Below are 23,283 nucleotides of genomic sequence, written 5' to 3' on the forward strand. Positions count from 1 at the left end.
TATACATTTTTACCGCATATGAAGTGGTAAATAACATCATTCACTTTGCAGTTAACAGCAAATCATGTGAATGATCATATGATGTTTGGTTTGATGTAAGGGTGGACAGAGAGTGTCTGTAATCTGGGGACAGATGGTAGTATGATTTCCCTCCCCACATGCTTCTGGCCAGTAACAGTTTCTGGTTGTCATGTGAAGATATCTTTGTACTTTTATGTCACTACAAGAAATTACCCAAACAAATCAGGTGTTCAAGAGACAACACATCCTATGAGACTGCACAGAACAAATGCCCAAGCACTGCTATACTGTTGCATAACAAAATTAAGTCCTTGATAATCCTCAAGGAGATTTAAAGGGCACTATTTTAACTGTCAAGCCATTGTTCTACAGAGAAATACCCGTTGGCTAGTGACATTACTAATGCACTTAATCTTCATTTGGTGATAAGGTTTGCCTTATTTATTGTCAGGCCTCCTCCCTTCCTCCTACACAGATAAAGCAGAAACTGAAGATTTTATAGACTGAAGGAAACAGCAATTTATTATGATGCCTATTTGGGGGTGCTCTGGCCAGCTGAGGTCTGTTTCTTGCTTACAAACTGGGATTCTGCAAAATAGCTACAGCTTGAACTAGAGTTTCTTCATGACATCTGAATACAAGCATTAGTAATTTAGTGAGTTTCATGTGGGTAGCCATATTAGTCTGCAGCTGAATAGCAAGATCTGGGTCCAACAGCTCCTTAAAGTCCAACCAGATTTCCAAGGCATGCGCTTTCAACAGTCAATGCTCCCTTTATCAGATACAAGGAGTGGAAAAGGAAGGAGTCTTGAGTAATTCACAATATTTTCCTACATACATCCCCCAAGTATCCACTCAATCCTTCTGCTATTTTTGGCTTATTCTCTGCCTTTGTTTGTCAATCCTATCATATCACCAAATGTGTACTGAAAGAGAATGTTAGAATTTATGATTCTTAAGAAATTCCAGGAGTTCAAAAGGCACTTTAAAGAAAAACAAGGATTCTACAGGAAAAAACAACAGAAATTCTCTCATGTGTAGTTCTATATTAGTATGCTAAATTCCCAATACAAACAGAAATTCTTCTTTCATGATATGTTTGTACTTAGAATGTGTTCTGACTCCTTAAGCTGCCAATCAGTAAATTACTTACTATCCAAAGACCCCACACGCCCTGGCTTCTTATCCACCATTTGCCAAAGGTATACCATCCCGGATGACCTGTTAGGGGTATCAGCCGACAACCTCCCACTTAAGGAGTGGATCTACAAGTCAGATGCAGTGATGGATCGGCTATCAATATTAAAATCTAAGGCAGCTCCTTGGTATAAACTAATCAAATCTGACCATTTAAGATCTCCCTACCTAGCCAGTATTTCTCATTATAACCTCAGAGTGTCTTTCACTACTCTGTGCTTTCAGATGATGCAAACAGCTCTTTTGGCAGGGCGTTATTCTCACATCCCTATGGAACATCCCACCTGCATTTGTGGATTACCTACAGTGGAGAACCTTTCCCACTACCTACTTTATTGTCCATTATATAGTGTACCCAAAGCTAAATTTTTGGCCAGAATCCTATCAGTGACAAACACATACTCTGAAATTGAGAAGATTGTGTTTTTGTTATCTGACACTGATAATCATGTGTCCTATAGAGTCTCTCAGTTTGCACTCGCAGCCAAAAAGATAAGATCTAAGGTGGTACTGAATGAGGCTGTTTCGTGACTCCTGGGATAGTTTGGCATACTGTATTGTTTTAATTAATTTTAGTAACCTATACAAACTGTGATAATGGTTTTAATTGTTTATTAGTCAATGTTTGGTGAATTGTGACGGCCTATGACTATAGACAATAAACTCTTTTGATTTTGAGTTGATACTTAGAATGTGAGAAGTCTAAAGAGGCCTGTAGAGCCTGCCAAGCCAGAACAAACTAATTCAAACAAGACACATTAACTTCAGAACTACAAAATGACTAGTGCAAGACCAACAGGTTACCTACCAACTACTGGTTGCGATGCATGCTTAAGAACAACTCCTAGCTAAAGACCAAGTCAATTTTCAAGTATAAAGAAAGCTGCTGGCAATCCTCAGCTGACAAACACAGAATTTTCCAAGCTTGGCTTACAAATGCATAAGCACACAGGAGGCTTCTGTTGCATTGGTGCACACTTTTGCATACTATTAGTAGCATGAACAACTGTATTACTAGATATAGGGACAGCATGGTGCAGATGTTTTTGTACCTGCAGTAACAACCTCATACCCAAACTGTGGTCACTGCTCAGTCTGCACTTTCCCATCATGTCTTTTGAATAGGCAGGAAAACCAGGGAAATTCTTTGCCTCCCCTTTATTATAGGGAAACACTCTCCCGTAACAGGCACACCTCATACCCCAGAGGGTGAAATGCCACTTCTAAATGTGGAATTTGAAGAAAGCTCTCCATCCCCTCACGTACCTCTGCACTCCACGAGGTATCCCCAGCTTCTTTCCCAAGAGTCTCTCACTGCAGCAGTCTACCAGCCTCTTCAAGGTATATAGACATTCACGGAAGGTAGAGAAAAAAGGATAATGACTAAGTATGCAAAGTGAGGTCAATGTGCTGTTACGAGAGCGGTGAGTGCCTTTTGCTGGACATTTACTCCGAGGTGACCGATTCACATCTGGGGTGGACTCTGTGCTTGGTGGCTGCAAAGAACCACCACTCTCTGAACTCTCATTAGCCATCTCTTCTTGGGCAGTGGAAACATCTCCAGATTTGAGTGTTTTCTGCCCATCTCGGATACGATGTCCTCCACTGTTTTCCCCCTTCTCCTTGAGCACACGTTTCTGGAAGGACCGGTAGAAATTGACACATATCCCATAGCGAGTGACACCTGTATCTTTGTCTGTGAGCGTGAAAACAAAGGAAGTATCATCTCGCAGACTCATGCGCTTCTGCCTCACACTCAAACATCCCTCTGGCTGGCAAAAAAACACTACATCAGGAGGAAGAGGAAAATCAGTGTGATCTTCTAGGGGGTAACGGCGTAGTAGTTCAGGTGTCTGTGCCACACTATCACTGCTTGGTTGCCTACAAGGAAAGCAAATGCAAATCTATTTAATTATAGAAACAACATGTTAATTCTACTTTTGTACAGTACAAAATACACAGGAACCTTTACTAAAGCTGGACCATGAGGCAGTACTCTTACCAGTAGCAAGATAGTAAGGGAAATGAGAAATGAGATCCTGACCAGCAGCAAGCCAAGGCAATCTATGGACTTACAAAACTCAATTAATGGTCAATGCACCCACTGATATCCCGATCGAAAAGAAATGCATGAAGCAAGGTGCTTGTAAAACCTATTGTATAGGAGAGGCAAATAAAAGGGAGAAAGCTAGCATCAGTAAGCAAAGATAGTGGGTGACCCCTTTCTTCACTGTAAGAGGAATGGCCTTTGAGAGGTGCTTAAGGATGCTGTTACCTAATGGAAGCCTCCACTCTAATATGGGCAAGAGACCAAAATTAGTATCTCTATATTACATACAAGCCGGGGTGGGAGGACTGAGACTCAAAAGAGCATCACAAGCAAGACCAATCAATGAGACTGCAGTTGGCCAAGATCTTGTGCTTCAACTGTCTAGATAAAGCCTAGATATGGCCTCCTCTCCCTCTTGATTGCCACTCAGTGGCCATATTCTTCTTCCATTCCATCTCGCTTGCAACTCCCATCTAAAACACATCCTGAAACAGATATATACTAGGAAAATTACATCCGGATTGTTGCTAAGTTACCTGGCCCCAATAATCACAAGATAATCCAGTAACCGAGGACAGCTCTTCTTTTTCTGCACCATTGTCCTGCCTCCTTCACTAGGTCATCTCAGTGAACTCCCTTTTCATTGGCCCAACTAGTTTCCAGTGAGTGCTTCAGAGAAAAGAATGCTCACAAAAACTGTGACATCAATCTACAACCAAGAGAAATTTGGGTTAGATTTACATCCATATATAGCACTTTAATCATAAGCAGGCAACATATCATAAAACTGCCCAATTATGCAAAGTGTTCATACTTCTCCTGTCTAGACTAAAGTAAGATTGTAATGGGTAAGTGCAGTGGAAAGAAATAAATCTAATGTAAAGGCTGGTTTAGACAAGGTATAATCACCTTTAGAAGACTACACGAGACAAATTCCTGCCATGGTAGTGATCTGAAAAAAGTGCTGGCACCACTATCATCAGGAGAGCTGTATATATGTCACGCAGGTAGACATACTGGTTTCTACAAACAACACACAAGTCCTTCTTAAGGTCTAAGACTTCAGATATAGAATTAACTTCTGGGATTCACTGCTACTGGATCAGGTCATGGCCCATTAGTTTAAATGACTCTGAGAAATGATTAAACAAATAACTGAAGTCAGCTAAACAGTATTAACAGTTACTAGCCATGATGATGACACATTCTGTATTTAGAAACAACATACTACTGAGAACTGGCTGTTGGAAACAAGGAATGTTAGGAGCAGATTATTAGACTAGATGGAAATTTGTCTGAAACAGTAGGGCAATAATGTGAATATAAGAATTAAACATACCCTACGCTAGATGCTGGACTCTTAAGAAAGGCATATTAATCTTATTTTGTTATATTATGCAAACATATCTTAGCTGAAGCTCTTTATAATATATCAACCAGAGACAATATAAGATTTTAATGATATTATTATTAGGCAATAATAGGTTTGGGTTCATGACATGACAACCAACATGGCTTCCTAAACTAAACCTGGACCTGGAGAGCCAGATATTAGAACTAACAATTCTGAGAATTAATACTCGACCCATATTTTTCAGTTAAGTACATCACTAAGGATTTAATTCCTTGTCCAAGAGGACATAAGGAGGATAAGAAAATATGGTGACAGTCTAACACGTCTATTTGGGAAAGGAATGTCTGACTCAGTATTTTTACTAGACAGATCTCTTTAGCCTGTTAGCTCCTTCTTCCAAAATTCTCTGCTTCTTGATTTTGACACTGTTCTGGTTATTGGACATCAAACGGGTTTGGTTTACCTATACAGATATGTGGTTTCTTTAGAAAAAAAATGACAAGAATAAAATACTGAAAAAACACAAAGCTCAGACATCATAGTGCTACTTTATCATGACGATCAGAAATAATGCCTTGGTCAATGAAGCATCTCTTTGAGAAGTAGTCAGGAAGTTGAACTATGAACATCAAGCAGAAACCCCTCTCACTTTCTTGCAGAGGAGTTAGCCGTGTTAGTCTGTGGTAGCAAAATCAAAAAGAGTCCAGTAGCACCTTTAAGACTAACCAATTTTATTGTAGCATAAGCTTTCGAGAATCAAGTTCTCTTCGTCAGATGCATGATACAGAGACTGGTCAAATACAGAAGAGGAGGGAGAGAAGGGGAGGAGAGAGAAGAGGTAATTAGGGGGGGAAGGGGGAGGGTGCAATCAAAACATTCCTTTGCTAGTATATGTAAACATCTCCTTTTAGTGTGTGGCACCTGGCGTGGGCTTTCGGGAACCACAGATCTCTTTGTCAGATGCATCTGGCAGGGAGAGCTGTGGTTATCGAAGGCTCATACTGCATTGGAATTGGATGGTCTAGCTGTTTGGCTGCTACAAACTAACAGGGCAAACTCCTTTGAAGCCAACTGATACACACACTAAAAGGAGATGTTTACATATACTAGCAAAGGAATGTTTTAATTGCACCCTCCCCCTTCCCCCCCCCAATTGCCTCTTCTCTCTCCTCCCCTTCTCTCCCTCCTCTTCTGTATTTGACCAGTCTCTGTATCAGGCATCTGACGAAGAGAACTTGATTCTCGAAAGCTTATGCTACAATAAAATTGGTTAGTTTCACTTTCTTGTGAACCAAAAGCACTAAGAATGAAAAGCTTGGAGAGTACCACGTTTTAGGAAGCCTAAAAAACAAAAATAATAACTACTATTTTCATGCCAGAAGGGAGCAGTTTAGTCAGCTGCAGCTAAATGATAGTATCACAAAGGTAACACACTTATTATAAGCTTTTTGTTAGACAAGGGCCACTCATGAGATTCAAAAAGCACTACATTCTGTTTGCAGAACCATTATATGCAAAATTACAAAATAGTAGAAGTTGCAGCCAAAGGAGGGGTGAAATACAAAGTAAGGTCAAAAGGCCAAACTACCCAGGACACAGATGTGTTATACAATGATTCAGCACTCAGCTTCAAAATAAGATTGGTAACAGTAAACTGAACAGTAAACTATTCAGAATGAGTCTAGATCGCTCCCAACTGTTGATGAATTAGCAAAGTAGGATGAATTTGAATAGTGTACATAAACCTGTACAGAGAAACAATTTTTTTACCATACTGACCATTCTGCATCTTCCTTACCTATCTCAAACATTAACTTTTACAACCCTTTTGGTCATGCATGATTAATTTTCCACATTCCAAGAATTTGCAGTTTATTCATTCCACTACCTCTTCAAAACACATCCACTGATTGAGAGCATTCTGATAATAGTTTTGGTCCCAACTTAAAACACCTTGCATCTTTTATCAAAGAAAACAAACAAAAAAATCTACTGAATTAAAAACAGAATCTAATCCTTTTCAATACCATCCAGGATTACAGATTTTTAAAACACCCACACAAGTCACAATCAGAAAAAAAGTTTACCTTTTTTCTCTCTCCAAAGGACTTTTTTCCAATGGAAAAAGTGGAAATTTTGTTGGATTAAGGTATGAGATCATCCTTGATGCAAGTTTTATCTCGCCTAAACTATATCACAATGAATGTACAATGGCATGATTATTGCAGAAGAGATAGCCCTTAACAATGCAAACTAGCTGTACACCCAATAGGCAGATTGCAAGAGACAGCTGCACATCTGCAGAGATACTATATGCAACCACGTCTAAACCAGTTGTAAAACATGGTATGTCTCACAACATGGAAATGAAAAACTGAATCTGAAAGGCAACATGGCCTGAACACAGATTTTGGTAACTCAAGAAAAGCACCTGAAAACACGCAGAATTAGACACACGTTGATGCAATGGCAACAAAGAGGGAAAAAAGGCATACCTTCCAGCAGGAGAGATGCCCTTTTGGCTATCTAATGACATTAGTCAGCATAGCAGTGGTACAATATTGCCAAACAACTCAGCAAGTGCTTATATTGTGTTTTCTGCAGATCAGCAGCTTTTTGATAATTTATATACAATACCCTTTCAGCACAACTTGTGATGAATTGAAAAACGGGATGTTTTACCCAAGAAAGCAAAGAATGCTTGGATGTGAGAAATGCAGGTTCAGATTTCTCAATAGACAACCTTAGGCAAATCACTACATCCAAGTCTAACTTACTTCACAAGATGTTTGCAAAGCTTAAATGATACTCTGAGACCTGTCTGCCTGGATTTTAAAGACGCCTTCCTTTTTCCACTCTTCCTATCTGACAAAGGGAGCTTCCGCTCTGGTGACAGAACTGGCTTGCAAATGAAATGTTTACTAAGTGCAGCATCCAGAGAGGGGAAGGGAGAGGGTTAAAAAAACTGCCTGAAGGGAGAATGATTGACAAGCTGCTCCCCCTCTCTGTGACTGGCCAGTGAGAAGGTAACAATTGGTTCTAACAGAATTGTTGGAGGAGTTGAAGTATGGAGTCTGACCACTGATCACAACAAAGAACTTAATTCATTTCAAATCTCACGAAGGAAAGCTACTGAGGGAATCAATTTGGAGTGCTGGGTGGAAAAAGAGTAACCAAACCAACATCATATGAGAGCTGGGCTGAGAGACAAATGTCTGAGGACAGGCCATGGGAGTCAAACTAGATAAAACTTTTTTTCCTAGTTGGGTCTGGGACTTGTTCCCTCAATTCCTCTCAGACAACTGACTGAGTCAGGTCAGTGGAACCCAGACTCCGCTCAGAAAAAAATATGTCCAATTTAGTCCAATAGGGAGAATAAAACAGGGAGGATTCATCTCCTCGTGTGCTCCTTTAAATGTCAATGTGAGGCCCACCCAACTCTTGCTTTATATGAAAAAAAGCAGTTACATACCTGGTAAACCTGGTTTTGTTCTAAATGTAATAGTTAAGTAGGGCTATTTTAACCTGTGTTTTCCACACCCGTGCCCAGTGCTATAAACACTTCACAACCCAGGCTCTAAGATAACTTAACTAATATACTATATAAGTTAGCAAGACTAGCCAATAAACTTCGATACAAAAATATAGGTTAATCAGATTACAAGCCTTCAGTGAGAATGGTCCGTTCTGCTCAATAGAAGCTGTCAGTTTACTACCAGGGCAGGACCTACAACAGCATGTACTTGGCCCGCACATCTATATTTCAATGCAGAGCCTTCACGGAAGTTACAGCTCAGAAGTACAGCTTCTGATATGCATTATTTATTTGTGGTAACTTCACCCAGGGAGCATATTTATTATTTCAGTTTCACTTAGCTAGGTTTCCATTTTCTCAGTTCAGTAGCTCATAGCCGATACATGTTGAAGTAACCATAGTACTGTAAGAGCTGCCAGTTTTTAAACTTGTCTTTCTAAAGGTCTCTTCAAAGCAGTTTGAGCTGCAGCAAATACCAGGTGATTTTTAAAAATTCCATACCATGAAAAGCTTCAATTGCCTGTTTTCACACATTAAAGAGACAGGACATTCTTCTCCCAGCCATGATCTGGCAACTTTAAGTACAGTGAAGACAACAGCTTTCCTTGCTTGTTTAATATTACATATATTCACTTTTAAAATTTAAAAGACTGAAAAGAATATTGGTTGTTGTTTTAGTGATAGAAAAATGTGATTGGTACAGGGGTTATGGCTCAGTGCTAAAGCATCTGCTCTACCAGGTCCCAGAATTAATCCTTAACATCTCCAGTTAAAATGAAAAGACAGGAGATGATATAAAAGACCTCCACCTGAAACCCTAGAGGGCTGCTACCAGTCAAACTAGACAATACTGACCTTGGCAAACCAATGCTCTTACTCAGTATAAGGCAGATGTTGTGTGTTCAACTGACCCATATGTTATTAAAAGAAATCTTGCTTGTGAATAGCAGCTTTGCATTGTATGGTACTTCTATAAGTATGTGTGCTAGGGTCAGACAGACTCAACATGGTCATTAGGTTAAATATGGGAATCACCCCCAGAGTTCAATTCTAGAAATTTGGAGGAGCAGATCTGATATTCTAAATTGGCAACTACTGTCCATGAGGGCACACCAACAACATTTTAAAAGGCATCATAACTCTCCTCAAAAGCTAAAAAGTAGGGACCAAATAAGTGATTTACAATGGAGTGTGAACGTTATGTTGAGAGACTGCTGCACTAGAATATAAGCCACAGACATCATACCTGATCAGCAGTTTTAGCATCTTTTAAAAATCAGAAATGATCAAGTGAGAGGGTAGGGATTGCAGAACATTTTTAAAAAGATATTGAACATTAAGAGTTTAGTTGTTAATTTGAAAAGAAATTCTGTATGAGGGAATAAACTAATCTACCCATGTAAATGAAATACCTAACCAGAACACACTGAAAGTAGAAAGGTAAGTGGCACTCTCACTGCAGTATCTTCCAGTTTATAATGGGAAGAAATATGGGCTCATCAAAAATAAGTAAGTAATACAGAAATATCAAAGAGCAATCAGTTAAGAAGGCAAGGCAAAAAGGATAGGGGTGCCACAACTAATGACTTTAAAACAGTCTTGCCTTTGAAAAAGCAGACTCCGTTTCACACCAATAGAAACACTATTCAGTGACCACTATGGTCAGTTCTTGAAATCTGTCATTGTATCTTCTTCAGTAGACACTCCAGTGTCACAAAGAGCAAATGAAGGCTGCTAAGTTCTTCAGTATCAACACCCCTACATCTGCACTGAAGTACAGAGTAGGGTTATTTTGGTTGCTTTAGTCACTGATTTGACTAAAATTGTTACTGTGAATACAGTTTCTCAATCTTTTTAAAAACATATCCTTTCAGAAAATCATATGTTCACAACATACATTTTGGTCATGCAGCCTTCACGCATGCAGAGACTGGATAATAGGAGCCTCAGGTAATCTGATCCAGATCAGTTTCCATAGCAACTCAGTCTCTTGTCCCTAGATCACAACTCATTAGAACTATTTATAGAGCAACTACAGTTCCCTCCGCCCACCTGCAACACATACTTCTCTCAGCACCACCCACATTTCAAACAAGATTCACCTGGGCACAATAACTGCCCTAAACTAGCTATTACACACTGCTTTCATGGTACCCAGGAGGCCTCTATGACAGCATATTTGCAACGTACACTTATTACAAGTTACCATTCACAAAGCTTTCCCCAAGCATAGCTGAAATGAAATGAGATTATTTATCTCAGGTTATATGAGCTGAATTAGCCACATGCTTATACCACAATCCATTGTTTCCCTTCCACATTTACAAGCAGCCTGAACTTTCTGTTCATTTTCTCCATAAATGTCCTCTAACACAAGGCCAAGGACCAGCCTGTTTTGCAAGCATTCAGTATAAGTAGACTCTAGTTTATTGATCTATAGCTTGCCTGCTGAGACTAAAGACAAATTTTATAATAAGAACAAGTCTGAGAGCATATTATGGTCCTAATAGGGTTAACATCTTTTTTCCAAATGCAGAAAGTTACAATACACAGCACTTCTTCTAATGTATCTGTTTATCCAGGGTTTTTTTACTAGGAAAAGAGGTGGTGGAACTCAGGACCGCACAATGACGTCACTTTGGGTCTGCTGGGACAAGGGGAGAGTTTTTTAAAGTTTAAATCACCCTCGGCGAAAATGGTCACATGGCCGGTGGCCCCACCCCCTGATCTCCAGACAGAGGGGAGTTTAGATTGCCCTCTGCAGCAGTGGCACAGAGGGCAATCTAAACTCCCCTGTCTGGAGATCAGGGGGCGGGGCCACTGGCCATGTGACAATTTTCAAGAGGTGCCGGAACTCCGTTCCACCACGTTCCTGCTGGAAAAAAGCCATGTTTATCTATAAATTTTAATCCTGTGCCCAACCCTTCCTCCAAGGAACTATTTAAAGGGGTGTGATGACAGAAAAATGACAAAACCCTTAGGAGAGAGCTACCTTTGCCTTTCCCAGGAGCAAGCAAGGGGAAAAGAGATCCCTTGATGAACTGGCCCATGTTAGACCAATATGGCTCAGGATTTGTAAGCCAGTAAACTAGGGAATCAGTTTATTCAGGCTATGTTAGTTTTCTGTGCTGTTTTATTTATCTCACATTCTCCTATGTGTATGAAATTCTTCAATTTATTCCTCCCCTTCAAGTAATTGCATCCCACTTCCCTTCTTATTCTGTTTTCACCCAAATGAAATTAGAATTTGTTGTTGAAGACATCCTACACCATTTTAGGGTTGCCAGCCCCCCACTGGGGGTGGATGATTCTCCACCCTTGGCCTATACCCCCACTGCTGCTCAGGGGGAAGAAATGGGGGAACTTACCCCTCCTAGCAAGTGCTTCTAGGCAACACTGTGACATCACTGGCAATGTGAGGATGTCACACAGAAATGACATTATCACATCAACAGGTGAAGCTCTGATATTTGGGCAAAAACCATAGAGGGTGTCATTGCCGGAAATAGATGCAGAGGAGTTAGCCGTGTTAGTCTGTAGTAGCAAAAACAAAGAGTCCAGTAGCACCTTTAAGACTAACCAACTTTATTGTAGCATAAGCTTTCGAGAATCACAATTCTCTTCGTCAGATGCATCTGACGAAGAGAATTGTGATTGCTGGAAATGACATCATCTCGTTGCTGGAACATACACGTGCAAAAGTTAAGAAACCCTCCCATCGCTTGCATCTCCCTTTGCCCCCTCTGCAGCTCACCAAGAGCAACCTGGCAAGCCTGTGTCATCCTAGGGTTGAAGGCAGGGACATGGTGGCAGGATAGCATCACAAACACAATGACATTTCTTGCAGGGAAAATCTAGAAGTGATGGCAGAAGCTCTAGGAATCACTGGACATTTACCACAGAGTTTTTGGAAAATGTGGTAAAACATTTCTAGATTCCTAGAACTACCACCGTCGCTTCCAGCTTTTCCACGGAAGTGATGTTATCAAGCTTGTGACACCAGTAGGTTTTTTTCTCCCCTACCACAGTGGGAACAGGAGCTTGGTGGGTTGATGGATCTATGTCATTTCCAGATCTCTTGGGTATACAAGGGCTGTATTAGGTGTAGACCAACTCTTCTGTGAGCCAGGCAATATATTTAATTGAATTAGAGGTGTATGTGTGTATGAGAGAGAGAAAAATTACATTTTTTAACCTTTTCTGACTTTTTAAAAAGGGAGGGGGATTGTCTTCCACACAGGTAAAAAACTCTGCTGTGTGGTATCAAGCTGGGATAGTGGAAAGTTGACATGAGAGGTTATTTTGTCACTGTGCATGTGCATTGGGAGAAGGCACATGGAGAGAGTGCTGGAGAAAACGTGCTGAATGGCAGTGAAAGTGATACAACAGCTATCAAGCTCTGCCTTTAAGGCTGCTCTGAGTTGCAAAGGATGAGAGGAAAACTTGGGTGGACTCTTGTGCTGGATTTTGTACACTGTGCAAGCTTTTGAGCTTGTTTTCCAGTCTTACTTTGTTTTTTTTACATCTAGACAGATATCTTCTTTTTTTAAAGGGGGGGACCTCTTACATTGATGATCTTCCTTTTGGGAACATCTGGTCGATACTTGCTATAGATCTATCACTCATTAGAAAAATAAAGCCTACACAGATGTTTTGTTCTGTCTTGGTTTCCTTACAGGAGCAGCAGTTTCAGTAGTATCCATATTATGTCGTCCTCTATTCATCCAGCCTCTGTCTTTCCTTCTGCTTTGCTACAATCTTTCCTAAACCTGGCTAGGTATAATCTTCTGGAAAAATCATAGTCAAAGCACCTTTGGATGCTTTGGAAGTCTCTAATCCTTTTCGTTGCTGAGTTATAAGGGGAAAACACATTTTCTGTTTTGGCAATGAAAAGGGCTATAGACTTGGGGAGAGGATGATGAAAGCTGGAAACCAGTACATCAGGTCAATTGATTGTTGTAACACCTTAGTGAGCTAACTATTTCCTTCTTTTAAAGAAGCCTTCTGGTAGAAAGGAAGAAATGGTGGGAAGTGAGACAAGGAAAGTACAGGGGAAACTGATGTGTGGATGATCCTCTAATACTGCAAATGTCTCTACGTTTGCTGCAGCAGCAAGAACTACGCAGATATTTGTTTCTGTATGGAAGCAAACAACCATTACTGAATACTCATAACGGCAGCCTTGTCACAAGTAGCTATAAACAGACCACTGAGGCAAACACCAAACTTTACATGGGTCTCATAAGTGGTACCATTTAAAAAAATCCTTAAAGAGAAGCAGAAAGATTGGAGTGGGGGTAGGGGAGAGAAACATATACTATGAAACGTAAACTGGGTCATATATTGAGGCTTTGGGTTAAAAATAGCTCTTGGAGCTGAAAGGGTTGAGGAGGAATGATTAATGTAGTGGGCTACAAGTAGAAAACACTCAATTGATTTAAACAGCCAGAAAATGCTCTGTTACTCCCTTTTACTGTAATTGGTATGCAAGGAATAAATGAAACAGGCTAGTTGTATCAGGGTTTCAACACACTTTGCCTGTTACAAAACTCATATGCGAGATGTTTATGTTTAGAAGCATTTAAGCAATTTTTAAAATCTCTTATTCCAAAATGTGTTCTGGTGGTTTCATTTATTTCTGATGTTTTAAGCACCAGAACAAAACTGAAAGTGCACGAAAAACTCACATTAGGATAGAGACAAATTACAAGCAACAGGAGCATCTTTCCCCCCATCCCTCATCTTTCACAGCTATGAAATGCTTGCTAAGCTGCAGAATGACAAGGTGAGGCAGAATCTAATAAAATTCTCTTTACTTCCTTTTATATGTCTTTTCTCATTTCCTGTGATTATATATTACTTTGTTTACTTTAAATATTACTCAGGATGAAAGAATATTCGAACAATACTTGCTCTTCAACAGTTGAAAGCACTGAAGTAAGGCAACAACACTGGAGCACTAAAGGGAATACAAAGCAGTTTAGCTATCCACAATATCCTCTATTGATTCTACACATAACACATCTTCCTTCTGATTTGTTTGGAAATATCCAAATGCTTACAGTATCCAATGCAGAAGTTTCACTTCTAAAATGAGAGGTGCACAGTTGTGTTCTCTGATCTGTAAGCCATTTTCCCCAATTGCAGGATAAGCTAATCGTGAAAAAAAGACTCCATATGTTCAAGTTTCATCATTGGGTGTCTGGTTCTCATCTCTGGCACTGAAAACTAATAATTTGGTAACCTTTGGCTCAAACTAAACTTTATAGAACAAGACAATACTGAAAAACTACTAGCTTGATATGCTACACATTTTCTCAAACCACCCCTCAAAGGATAAGTCTAATACATGGAAAAAGCTGAAAGTATTCAGGTTTCATTGTGGGGTATTTCACATGATATGCAGACGCACATCTAGTTTGTTACTAGTTATACAACAGACAAGAAGCCGCAGCTATATATGGTTCAATGATGAATGTATCTACATGAACAGTGCACTTGCAGACATATTTGCCACATTCACACTTTATACTTTACATACACTTAAAACATGTATAGCGCACCTAAAAATAATAATGTGTTAATCAGCTCTGAACACTGTAATTTGTAACCACTTTGTGTCTTGCTTCACAGCATTTTAAAATAAATCAAAACTCATTTTAACTTACAAAATTACAGTGCAGTAAGAAAGTAGTCTGATTGCAATCTGTTCTCGCTTTTTTTTTTACCTTCACACTTTTGCTAGGGGCGTACAATCCAGGATTCATGAACCAGCAAGTAGTCAGATTTATGCTTGATCATGTTGAATAATCCTGGATTGGATCCAGGCAGCCAAACTGTGGTGGAGTGGAGGCAACCTTTGTGTCATGGCAGAAGAGCAGCACGAGGCTGGCAAGGGACAGGAAGCAGCAGGCAGAGTGGATTCCCATCCTCCTGTCCCTCCACCCCCACCCAAGCTTCAAAAGACCCTTTCAAGCCACCACCAGCCACCTTTTAAACTCTGTGGCTCCAGCAAGCCTCACTCCCCCTACCACTTCAGTTGGGAATTCTCTGGGTTTCACCGCCCCAGACCTCTTCAGTCTAGCAGGTAATATAGGAAGGCTTGTTTATAGCTGTTAGTTCAATAGAATGGTCAGAGCGTGAGAATAATTGGGAGGAGGGAAAAGGATCTTTCTTGCTTTAACAAAAGTAGAATTCATTTATAAGAACATAAGCATGATGGCTGCAGGTAAGTTCTGATAAGTATAAGATCTGATAAGCATATTGGTTTCTTAAGCTTGGAGGTTTCAAAAATAATTGTATCTTCTTGAAAACAGGGTTAACATACCTGTAACGTATGTTCATCGAGTTCTTCTGTGCTTCCACACATGGGGACTGCGCAGGCGCAGGCCAGCCGCCGGAGAATTTTCTATAGCTTCTATGGCTCCGAAGGGGCCGTTTGTCGCGCGCCTCAGCGACCATTTTCCCGCCCAAACGGTCACATGCTCCTCCAGCGACCAACGGCCCCCTTCCCTCAGTTCTCCTTGCCGCCGCTTGACCAATACACTTTAGCCATAACACCTTAAAAACACCAATTTCCGTTACAGCCATCACATTGTCGTGCATTGGAATTCACAGCGGGGTAGGAGGGAGGGTTGTGTGTCAGCACAGAAGAACTCGATGAACATAAGTTACAGGTATGTTAACCCTGTTTTCATCTTCGTTCTTCTGTGCTTCCACACATGGGAGTGTACCAAGCTTCACATAATAAGGAAGGTGGGGTGAAATCCAACACAATTTTATTACAGAACAACAACAACAACAATGTATACATACATATATACATTTCTACAAGCTGTGCAGCAATATATAAACACACAGTATTTACATATACACACACATAAATATATATATATATATATATATATATATATTCATATATACACCTTTTCACCCAAGGGTACCTAACAGGTACGCCAAGGAACCTTTTCCAAGACTCCCTTAGGAAAAAAGGGAGTGCAGGACAGCCTTGGCCACAGATACATCCTGCTCCGCATTGACATCTATGGCATAATGCCTTACAAAGGTGTCTGCAGAGGACCATGTGGCCGCTTTGCAAATGTTAGCTAGAGGCACACCCCTGAGGAGTGCCGAGGAGGATGCTTGGGACCGCGTGGAGTGGGCCCTGACATGAAGTGGGCAAGTCACCCCAGCTAGGGAATAGGCCTTGCTAATGGCCGTTACAATCCACCTAGACAGGGTCTGTGAAGAAGCCCTGTTACCCTTGTCCTTGGCCCCAAAGCACACAAACAGGTGAGGGCTCGACCGGAATCCTTTCGTCCTATCCAGGTAATAGGCTATGGCCCTCTTCAAGTCTAGGGAATGGAGGGCCTTCTCCCCCTTCGAGGAAGGGTGAGGAAAAAACGCAGGCAATGCAATATCCTGTGAGAGGTGGAAAGTGGACACCACCTTAGGCAGGAAACCCAGGCAGGGACGCAGGACCACCTTGTTGGGATGAAATAACAGGAAGGGCGGGTCAGATCGCAACGCAGACAGCTCACTGACCCTTCTGGCCGATGTTACAGCCACCAGGAATGCCACCTTGTACGACAATACGTCCAAGGGGCAGGTTGCCAGAGGTTCGAATGGAGGCAACATCAGACGTGAAAGCACCAGGGACAGCGACCACTGAGGCACCGGTGCCGACACAGGTGGGTAAAGGTTGAACATGCCCTTAAGGAACTGACGGGATTTTGGGTGAGAAAAAACTGTACCACCCTCAACTCGGGTGTGAGCAGCAGAGATAGCTGCCAGGTGGACCTTGAGAGAGGAAACCTTCAAGCCCAGGTCCCTCAGGTGACACAAGTAATCGAATATAACCCCTAGGGGGCTGCTGACAGGCACCACCCCTTTAGCAAGTGCCCAAACCTCGAACCTGCGCCACTTGGCCGCATAAGAACGCCTAGTGGATGGTCTGCGAGCATTCAGGAGGACCCTTTGTACCTCCTCCGAAAAACCTATAGGGGAGGAACGATCCGCCAAGCCGCCAGGTGCAGCTTCCTGGGGTCGTAATGGACTAAGCTCCCGTTCAGGAGAAGGTCTTGCCGAGGGGGCAGACTCACATATGTCCGTTGGGACATCCGCAGGAGCTTTGGAAACCAAACCTGCCTTGGCCAAAAGGGGGCCACCAGGATGCAGTCCGTCCCGTCCTCCTCTATCTTGCACAGGACCCTGGGAATCAAAGGGAACGGAGGAAACATATAATGCAAGCCCTGAGTCCACGTACACTGGAAGGCATCCCCAATAGAGAGGGGGTCGCTCCCTGCCCTGGAACAGAACATTTGGGCCTTGGCATTCGCCGCTGTTGCGAATACATCTATATCTGGATGACCCCACATCTGAAAGATCGGCCCAACGCACTCTACGTTCAGTTCCCACTCGTGGTCCAACATAAGGACCCTGCTCAGGGCATCCGCCCGGGCATTGTCTGACCCTGCCACGTGTATGGCCCGAATTGTCACGCCATTCCTGATTGCCCACTGCCAAGTGAGCGTGGCTTCCCTGCAGAGCGCCATGGACACTGTGCCCCCCTGTTGATTTATGTAGTACATGGCAGTCGTGTTGTCCGTCTGTACCAACACCTGGCGATTTTTCAAGAGTGCTGTAAGGGACACAAGTGCAAAACGAATGGCTCTTAGTTCAAGCACATTAATATGGAGGGTCTTTTCCCTCTCAGACCAGACATCTTGCACACACACATCACCACAATAAGCCCCCCATCCCAACAGAGAGGCATCCGTGGTAACCGTGACATCAGGATGCTGATAGCCAAAAGGGGTCCCTGTAAACAAATGGTCATCAGACAGCCACCAGTCCAAGGAGGATAGGGTGACCCTTGGAATAGAGAATTTGAGGGATGGAGGATGCTGCTGAGCATCGTACCTCCGCACAAACCAGTTCTGGAGAGGGCGCATATACAGCCTAGCGAAGGGCACCACCTAGGTGGCCGCCGCCATATGCCCTAACAAGCACTGGATAGTGCGCACGGACTGGAAGCGGTTCCTTTTAAACAAGGACACAAGACCCCTTAGGGACCTAGCTCTCTCCAAGGGGAGTACAGCCTTACCCTCCACGGAGTCTAACAGTGCACCAATGTAGGAAACCTTGCAGCTTAGATTTTCCAAAGTTTACTAAGAGCCCCAGGCGTTGACAAGTGCTAAGTACTAAGCCAATGTCCCGCACCAGCCTAGACTCCGACTCAGCCACGATAAGCCAGTCATCGAGGTATGGAAAGATGGTACAGCCCTCCTCCCGAAGGAAGGAGACCACGGGGGCCACACATTTCGTGAACACCCGTGGGGCAGTGGACAGGCCAAAGGGAAGCACCCTATACCGGAAAACCCTTCGCCGGTAAACGAAGCTCAGGTATTTCCTGTGCTCTTCCCGTATTCCCACGTGAAAATATGCGTCCTTCAAATCAAGGACCACAAACCAATCCCCCTGTTTCAGCAAGGCGATCACAGCCGCCAATGTAACCATTTTGAATTTGGTCACCTTAAGGAAGGCATTAAGGCCCCTCAGATCTAAAATGGGACGTAAGCCCCCATCCTTCTTGGGAACCAGGAAGAACCTAGAGAAGAACCCCCTTACAGAGTCCTCATAGGCCAATTCTTCCACAGCCCCCTTGGCCAAGAGCGACACGATTTCCGCATCCAGCTCGGCCATAGTGTTATTAACAGCTGTCAGGGGTGAACTGCATCTAGGCAGCTCAATGAATTCCAGCCCGTATCCCCTATCAACAATTGTTAAGACCCATGAGTCAGATGTTATTGACTCCCACTCCGGAAGGAGTGGACTCAGTCTGTCTGAGAAACTTGGGGATATGGCTGGTGCGACCTGTCAGTACTGCCTTCCGGCACCCTGCTGATCTCGCTGCTGGGCCGGTGGCTGTGACGGGCGAGGCTTGAAGGATCTACGCCTCCTCTGTTGCTGTGCAGGAGGATAGGTCCGCTGCGGGTAGGCAGGATACTGCTGGTAGCCCGGCCGCTGCTGCTGGTACCTGCCTAGGTAGTGGTAAGGGCCGTACCGGGGAGTGTACCGTGGCTTGGAGGTGGGCTTGTCCGCAGGAGCCAGCCCCAAGGACCGCGCCGTCTGCCTGTCCTCTTTTTTCTTTTTTAGGGTCTCGTCGGTGGACCTGGAGAACAGCGAGTCCCCTTCAAAGGGCATGCTCTCCACCCTGGAACGCACCTCCTGAGACAGGGCGGTTGACCTCAACCAGGAGTGGCGCCTGAGGACCACCGCCGAAGCCATTCCCCGTGCAGCAGTGTCAGCAGCGTGGCTCCCCGCGTTCATCTGCTGCTTGGACAGCCGCACAGCCTCCGTCTGCAGCAGGGATACCACCGCTTTCTTTTCAGGTGGGAGGTCTCCAACATAGGACGCCAACTTCTCCCAGAGATAGAGCTGGTAACCAGCCATGATGGTCTGGTAGTTGGCGATCCTGAGGCCCAGCGAAGCCACCGTATATTGCCGTCTGCCAAGCGCGTCAAGTTTCCTGCTCTCCTTGTCAGCTGGCACAGAAGTGTGGCCTGAACGCCGGGGGTGGAACTCTTCCGTGACCAGTGAGGAGGGTGGAGGGTGTTTCACCAACGCCTGCCAGGTGCCCTGTTTGATTTTATAAAGCTGCTCAATCCTTTTGGATGTTGGAGGCTGGTCACAGGGCACCTTCCACACCCTATCCACGATCTCCTCAATACCCTCCAGCATGGGGAAGCCGATGGACGCCGGGTTGTCTCCGTAGATCCTTTTCAGGAGCTTGTCCTTGGTCTGGGGGGTCGCCGATGAGATGTCCATCTCCAGCGCCTGAGCCATCCGTGCCATCTGGTCTGAGTAGATTCTCAGGTCCTCGTATGGCGAGCCGGTACACGGCACCACGTCGTCGGCCGGCGAAGGCTCGGACCAGGACTCAGAATGGTAGTCCCCCAGGCTCTCCACTTCTCCCTCCTCGGAACCGTGCCATGAGTCCTCACCCTGGATCGGTGGGGGGAACCACGCTTGCCTCGACGTCGAAGGCCTCAGTTCCGAGCCGGAGAAACCGGCGGGTGCCCCTTCCCACTGGCAATGGTACGGCGGGGGAAGATAGGAGGCCTGGCGGTGGCGGGATGAGACCGAACGGTCGGAGCCGACACTCCCTCCAGACCGACGCCGCTCACGGCTGGCAGCAGAGGGAGAACGACGGGCAGGCGATGGTCGACTCCGACTTGGTCGTGGGCTCGGTTCGGCCCTGGAGAAAACTCGGCCGGCACCACCTCGAACGCCGTCAGTTCCGGCACCGGCTCCGAGACCCCCTCCGGCTCCGGGGAACCCAGGTGGGGAGAAGGCGTGCGAGGGATTACGACGACGTCTTCCTGTGGCGCGGGACGCGGCGACCGGTGGCGATGCTTGGTCTTCTTCTTCTTGGCCGGTGGCTCCGAAGAAGACCTCGGAACCGACGGGCTCCTCGACGTCGCAACGGACCTCGGCTTCGATGTGGACCTCGGCTTCGACAGCTTCGCTCTGATCGGAATCGAGCCGGCCGTCGGTTCCGAACGGGGACTCGGCACCACGATCCTCGGTGGGCCTTGCGGTCCTGCCGGGCCTTGTTAGTAAAGCCTTGGCATATTCTGCAGGCTGAAACGTGGGTCTCCCCCAAACAAAATAGGCACAGTTCATGGCCATCGGTCTTGGCCATTTTAGTGTGGCACTGGAGGCAATGCTTGAAGAGCGCCTTTGAGGCCATCTTCAGGGGCACGCTAGAGAGAGGTCAAACAGTCCGGGTCATAATTACCGAGTCCAAGTCAAAGTCCGAATCAATAAGCAGAAGAATAGCCGAAGTCCAAAGTCCGAAGTCAAAAGCCAAAGATCAATCCAGAAGTCAAAAGACACACAAAGCACAGAGCAACGAAGCTCACGTTCTCTCCAAGCGGCGGCAAGAAGAGAACTGAGGGAAGGGGGCCGTTGGTCGCTGGAGGAGCATGTGACCGTTTGGGCGGGAAAACGGTCGCTGAGGCGCGCGACAAACGGCCCCTTCGGAGCCATAGAAGCTATAGAAAATTCTCCGGCGGCTGGCCTGCACCTGCGCAGTCCCCATGTGTGGAAGCACAGAAGAACGAAGATGAACGTATATTCACAGACTCAATCACACAGGCTAATTTTCCACACAGATCTTCACCAACAGAATAAACTATCATCTCATCCACACAGTCATAGATTCACTCAGGCTTTTTCACAAAGCTTGCCTGATAATCTTTCTCTCAAATATAAACAGACTAACACAGGTGCACACATAATTTGCCTGACTTGGACAGAATTAGGCTCTCAGGCTTCCTCACAGTTTCCCTGATTTAGCCAGAATTCTTTCTCTGAGACATCCAAAGACTAACTCAGGTGCACACACTGTTTGCCTGACTTACCCAGGAAAAAAACTCCTTCAGATTTCAACACAGTTCGCTAGATTTACAGCGCAATCCTGAAGGGGAGGGAAGCACCCTGAAAAGTGACTAGGAGTTATGCTGGCATATCCCAGACTCATGCCAGTGTAACCCCCCATGATGGCACAGCAGCCCAGCACCGATCTGCCTGGGTTCTCCACTAGCACCCAGCCATGGTGGCTGCACGTGGGCATAACTGGGGCATGTCCCTGCACCAGTGGGCGGTGGGCAACTTAGTCCGCTCCCTAAGCTGTTTCACGCATGAGAACACCCCCAGCAATGGCAGAAAGTTGATTCCCCTGCACCAGGCCCTGGCCCAAGCAGCCCTGCAGAGCATAGGATGCAGACTACTGCAGGGACCAATCCGCTTGTGCCTCACAGCAGCCAAGCCCCCTTCCCCATGCCCAATCAGCTCCTCAGGCACCCCACATAACCTCCAGCCAGGGTGCCCACGACCCCAGGTAAGTAGGGAGGTAGCTTAATTGCTTAAATTCTTCTAAACTCAAACATCTCGCAAGGCCAGACCACTCTCCCTTTTGCTGGAGGCTCTCCCTTTTGCTGCTAGCGGAGAAAGGGATGGACTTTGGGAATCTTGCACTGAGGATGAGATGATGGATCCCAGAGCAGTTTTTCTGGTCCCAGAGGTTGTCATCCACTCTGGAGGCTTTCATCTTGGAACCACTGCACAGTTCTCGACGTTCACTCAGCATTCTCCTCGCATTGATTTGATGTAGTGATGTATTTTAATGGAACCGCTGCAAGTCAATGGGCATTTGTGGCTCCCATCATATCCAATGAGCCTTCCAGTCTCTCCAATGGGCATTCTCGTCATTCGTTTCAGAACCTGCCCCCAGTTGCCTGTAAGTAGCTGCCTCTCTGAGACTTGGTGGGCTGATCCTGAGTGCTGGGGGCTGTGGGTGCAATCCTTGCTGGGTCCTGCTGCCTTACTGGTCTTCCTTTTCAAGGAGGGAATCATGTTTCTCAAAGCAACAGCAGCTGGTGGGAGGAGTTCTCAAGCAAGCTGTGCTTCAGCTGCCAGCCTGGCCCTTCTCAGAAATAGAGGTTTAGTGAGTGGGTGGGCGGGCACCCTGTTCACACCTTCAGGTTAACTCCCCCCACTCGGAGCAGGGCTCCTCTTGAGGCAGGTGCCTCTACTGAGGTGCAGCAAGCCTGATCATGGGGGAGTTTCTGCCCTGTGACCCACTCTCTGCAGGACGGGGGAGTAGTATTGGCAGCTGGCGACGGCAAACACAGGCCAGCTCGTGGACTGGCTACACCTTTCCCTGACACTCATGGTGCTGTCGCCCGGCAATTGGTGAATTCTGCTGGCATTGCCAGGACAACTAGGGAGCATTCTCTCCTAGCCACACCTTGCCAGGCTCGACTGCTGGTGTGACTCTCCCACAAAAGTCCTTAGGGAGCAGGTAAGTGGCACAGTAGGTATGTGGGCACGCAGGCACGGACGGCCCAACAAGCCTCAGGATTGCACTGCCCATCAAAATAACCTCTCTCTGAGATATACAAAGGCTGACTAAAAACCTTTCCCTTGGTTCTCTGACTAAAACCTGTAGTTCACTCCACCCCCAGAGTACAACTGCTAGCCTATCAGATTATACTCTACTCACCCATTCAGCCCCTCTTTTTCTTTCCTCATAGGCCCACATTAAACCTACAGTAACAA

At 44.9% G+C, this 23,283-nt stretch overlaps 1 protein-coding gene across 1 annotated transcript in view; it reads right to left on the reverse strand.

The window, feature by feature from the left end:
- Positions 1–23,283, reverse strand: part of MADD (MAP kinase activating death domain) — a 114,243-nt gene that overhangs the window by 85,172 nt on the left and 5,788 nt on the right. The window contains exons 2-3 of the mRNA XM_054971905.1: positions 3,805–3,977; positions 2,485–3,099 (exon numbers count right to left, since the gene is read on the reverse strand). Coding sequence (XP_054827880.1) covers positions 2,485–3,099; positions 3,805–3,866 — 677 coding nt within the window. The 5' untranslated portion in view covers positions 3,867–3,977. The remainder of the gene's footprint in view (positions 1–2,484; positions 3,100–3,804; positions 3,978–23,283) is intronic.

This window comes from Eublepharis macularius, chromosome 2, assembly GCF_028583425.1.
Source record: "Eublepharis macularius isolate TG4126 chromosome 2, MPM_Emac_v1.0, whole genome shotgun sequence".
In the NCBI taxonomy this organism is placed as follows: Eukaryota; Metazoa; Chordata; class Lepidosauria; order Squamata; family Eublepharidae; genus Eublepharis; species Eublepharis macularius.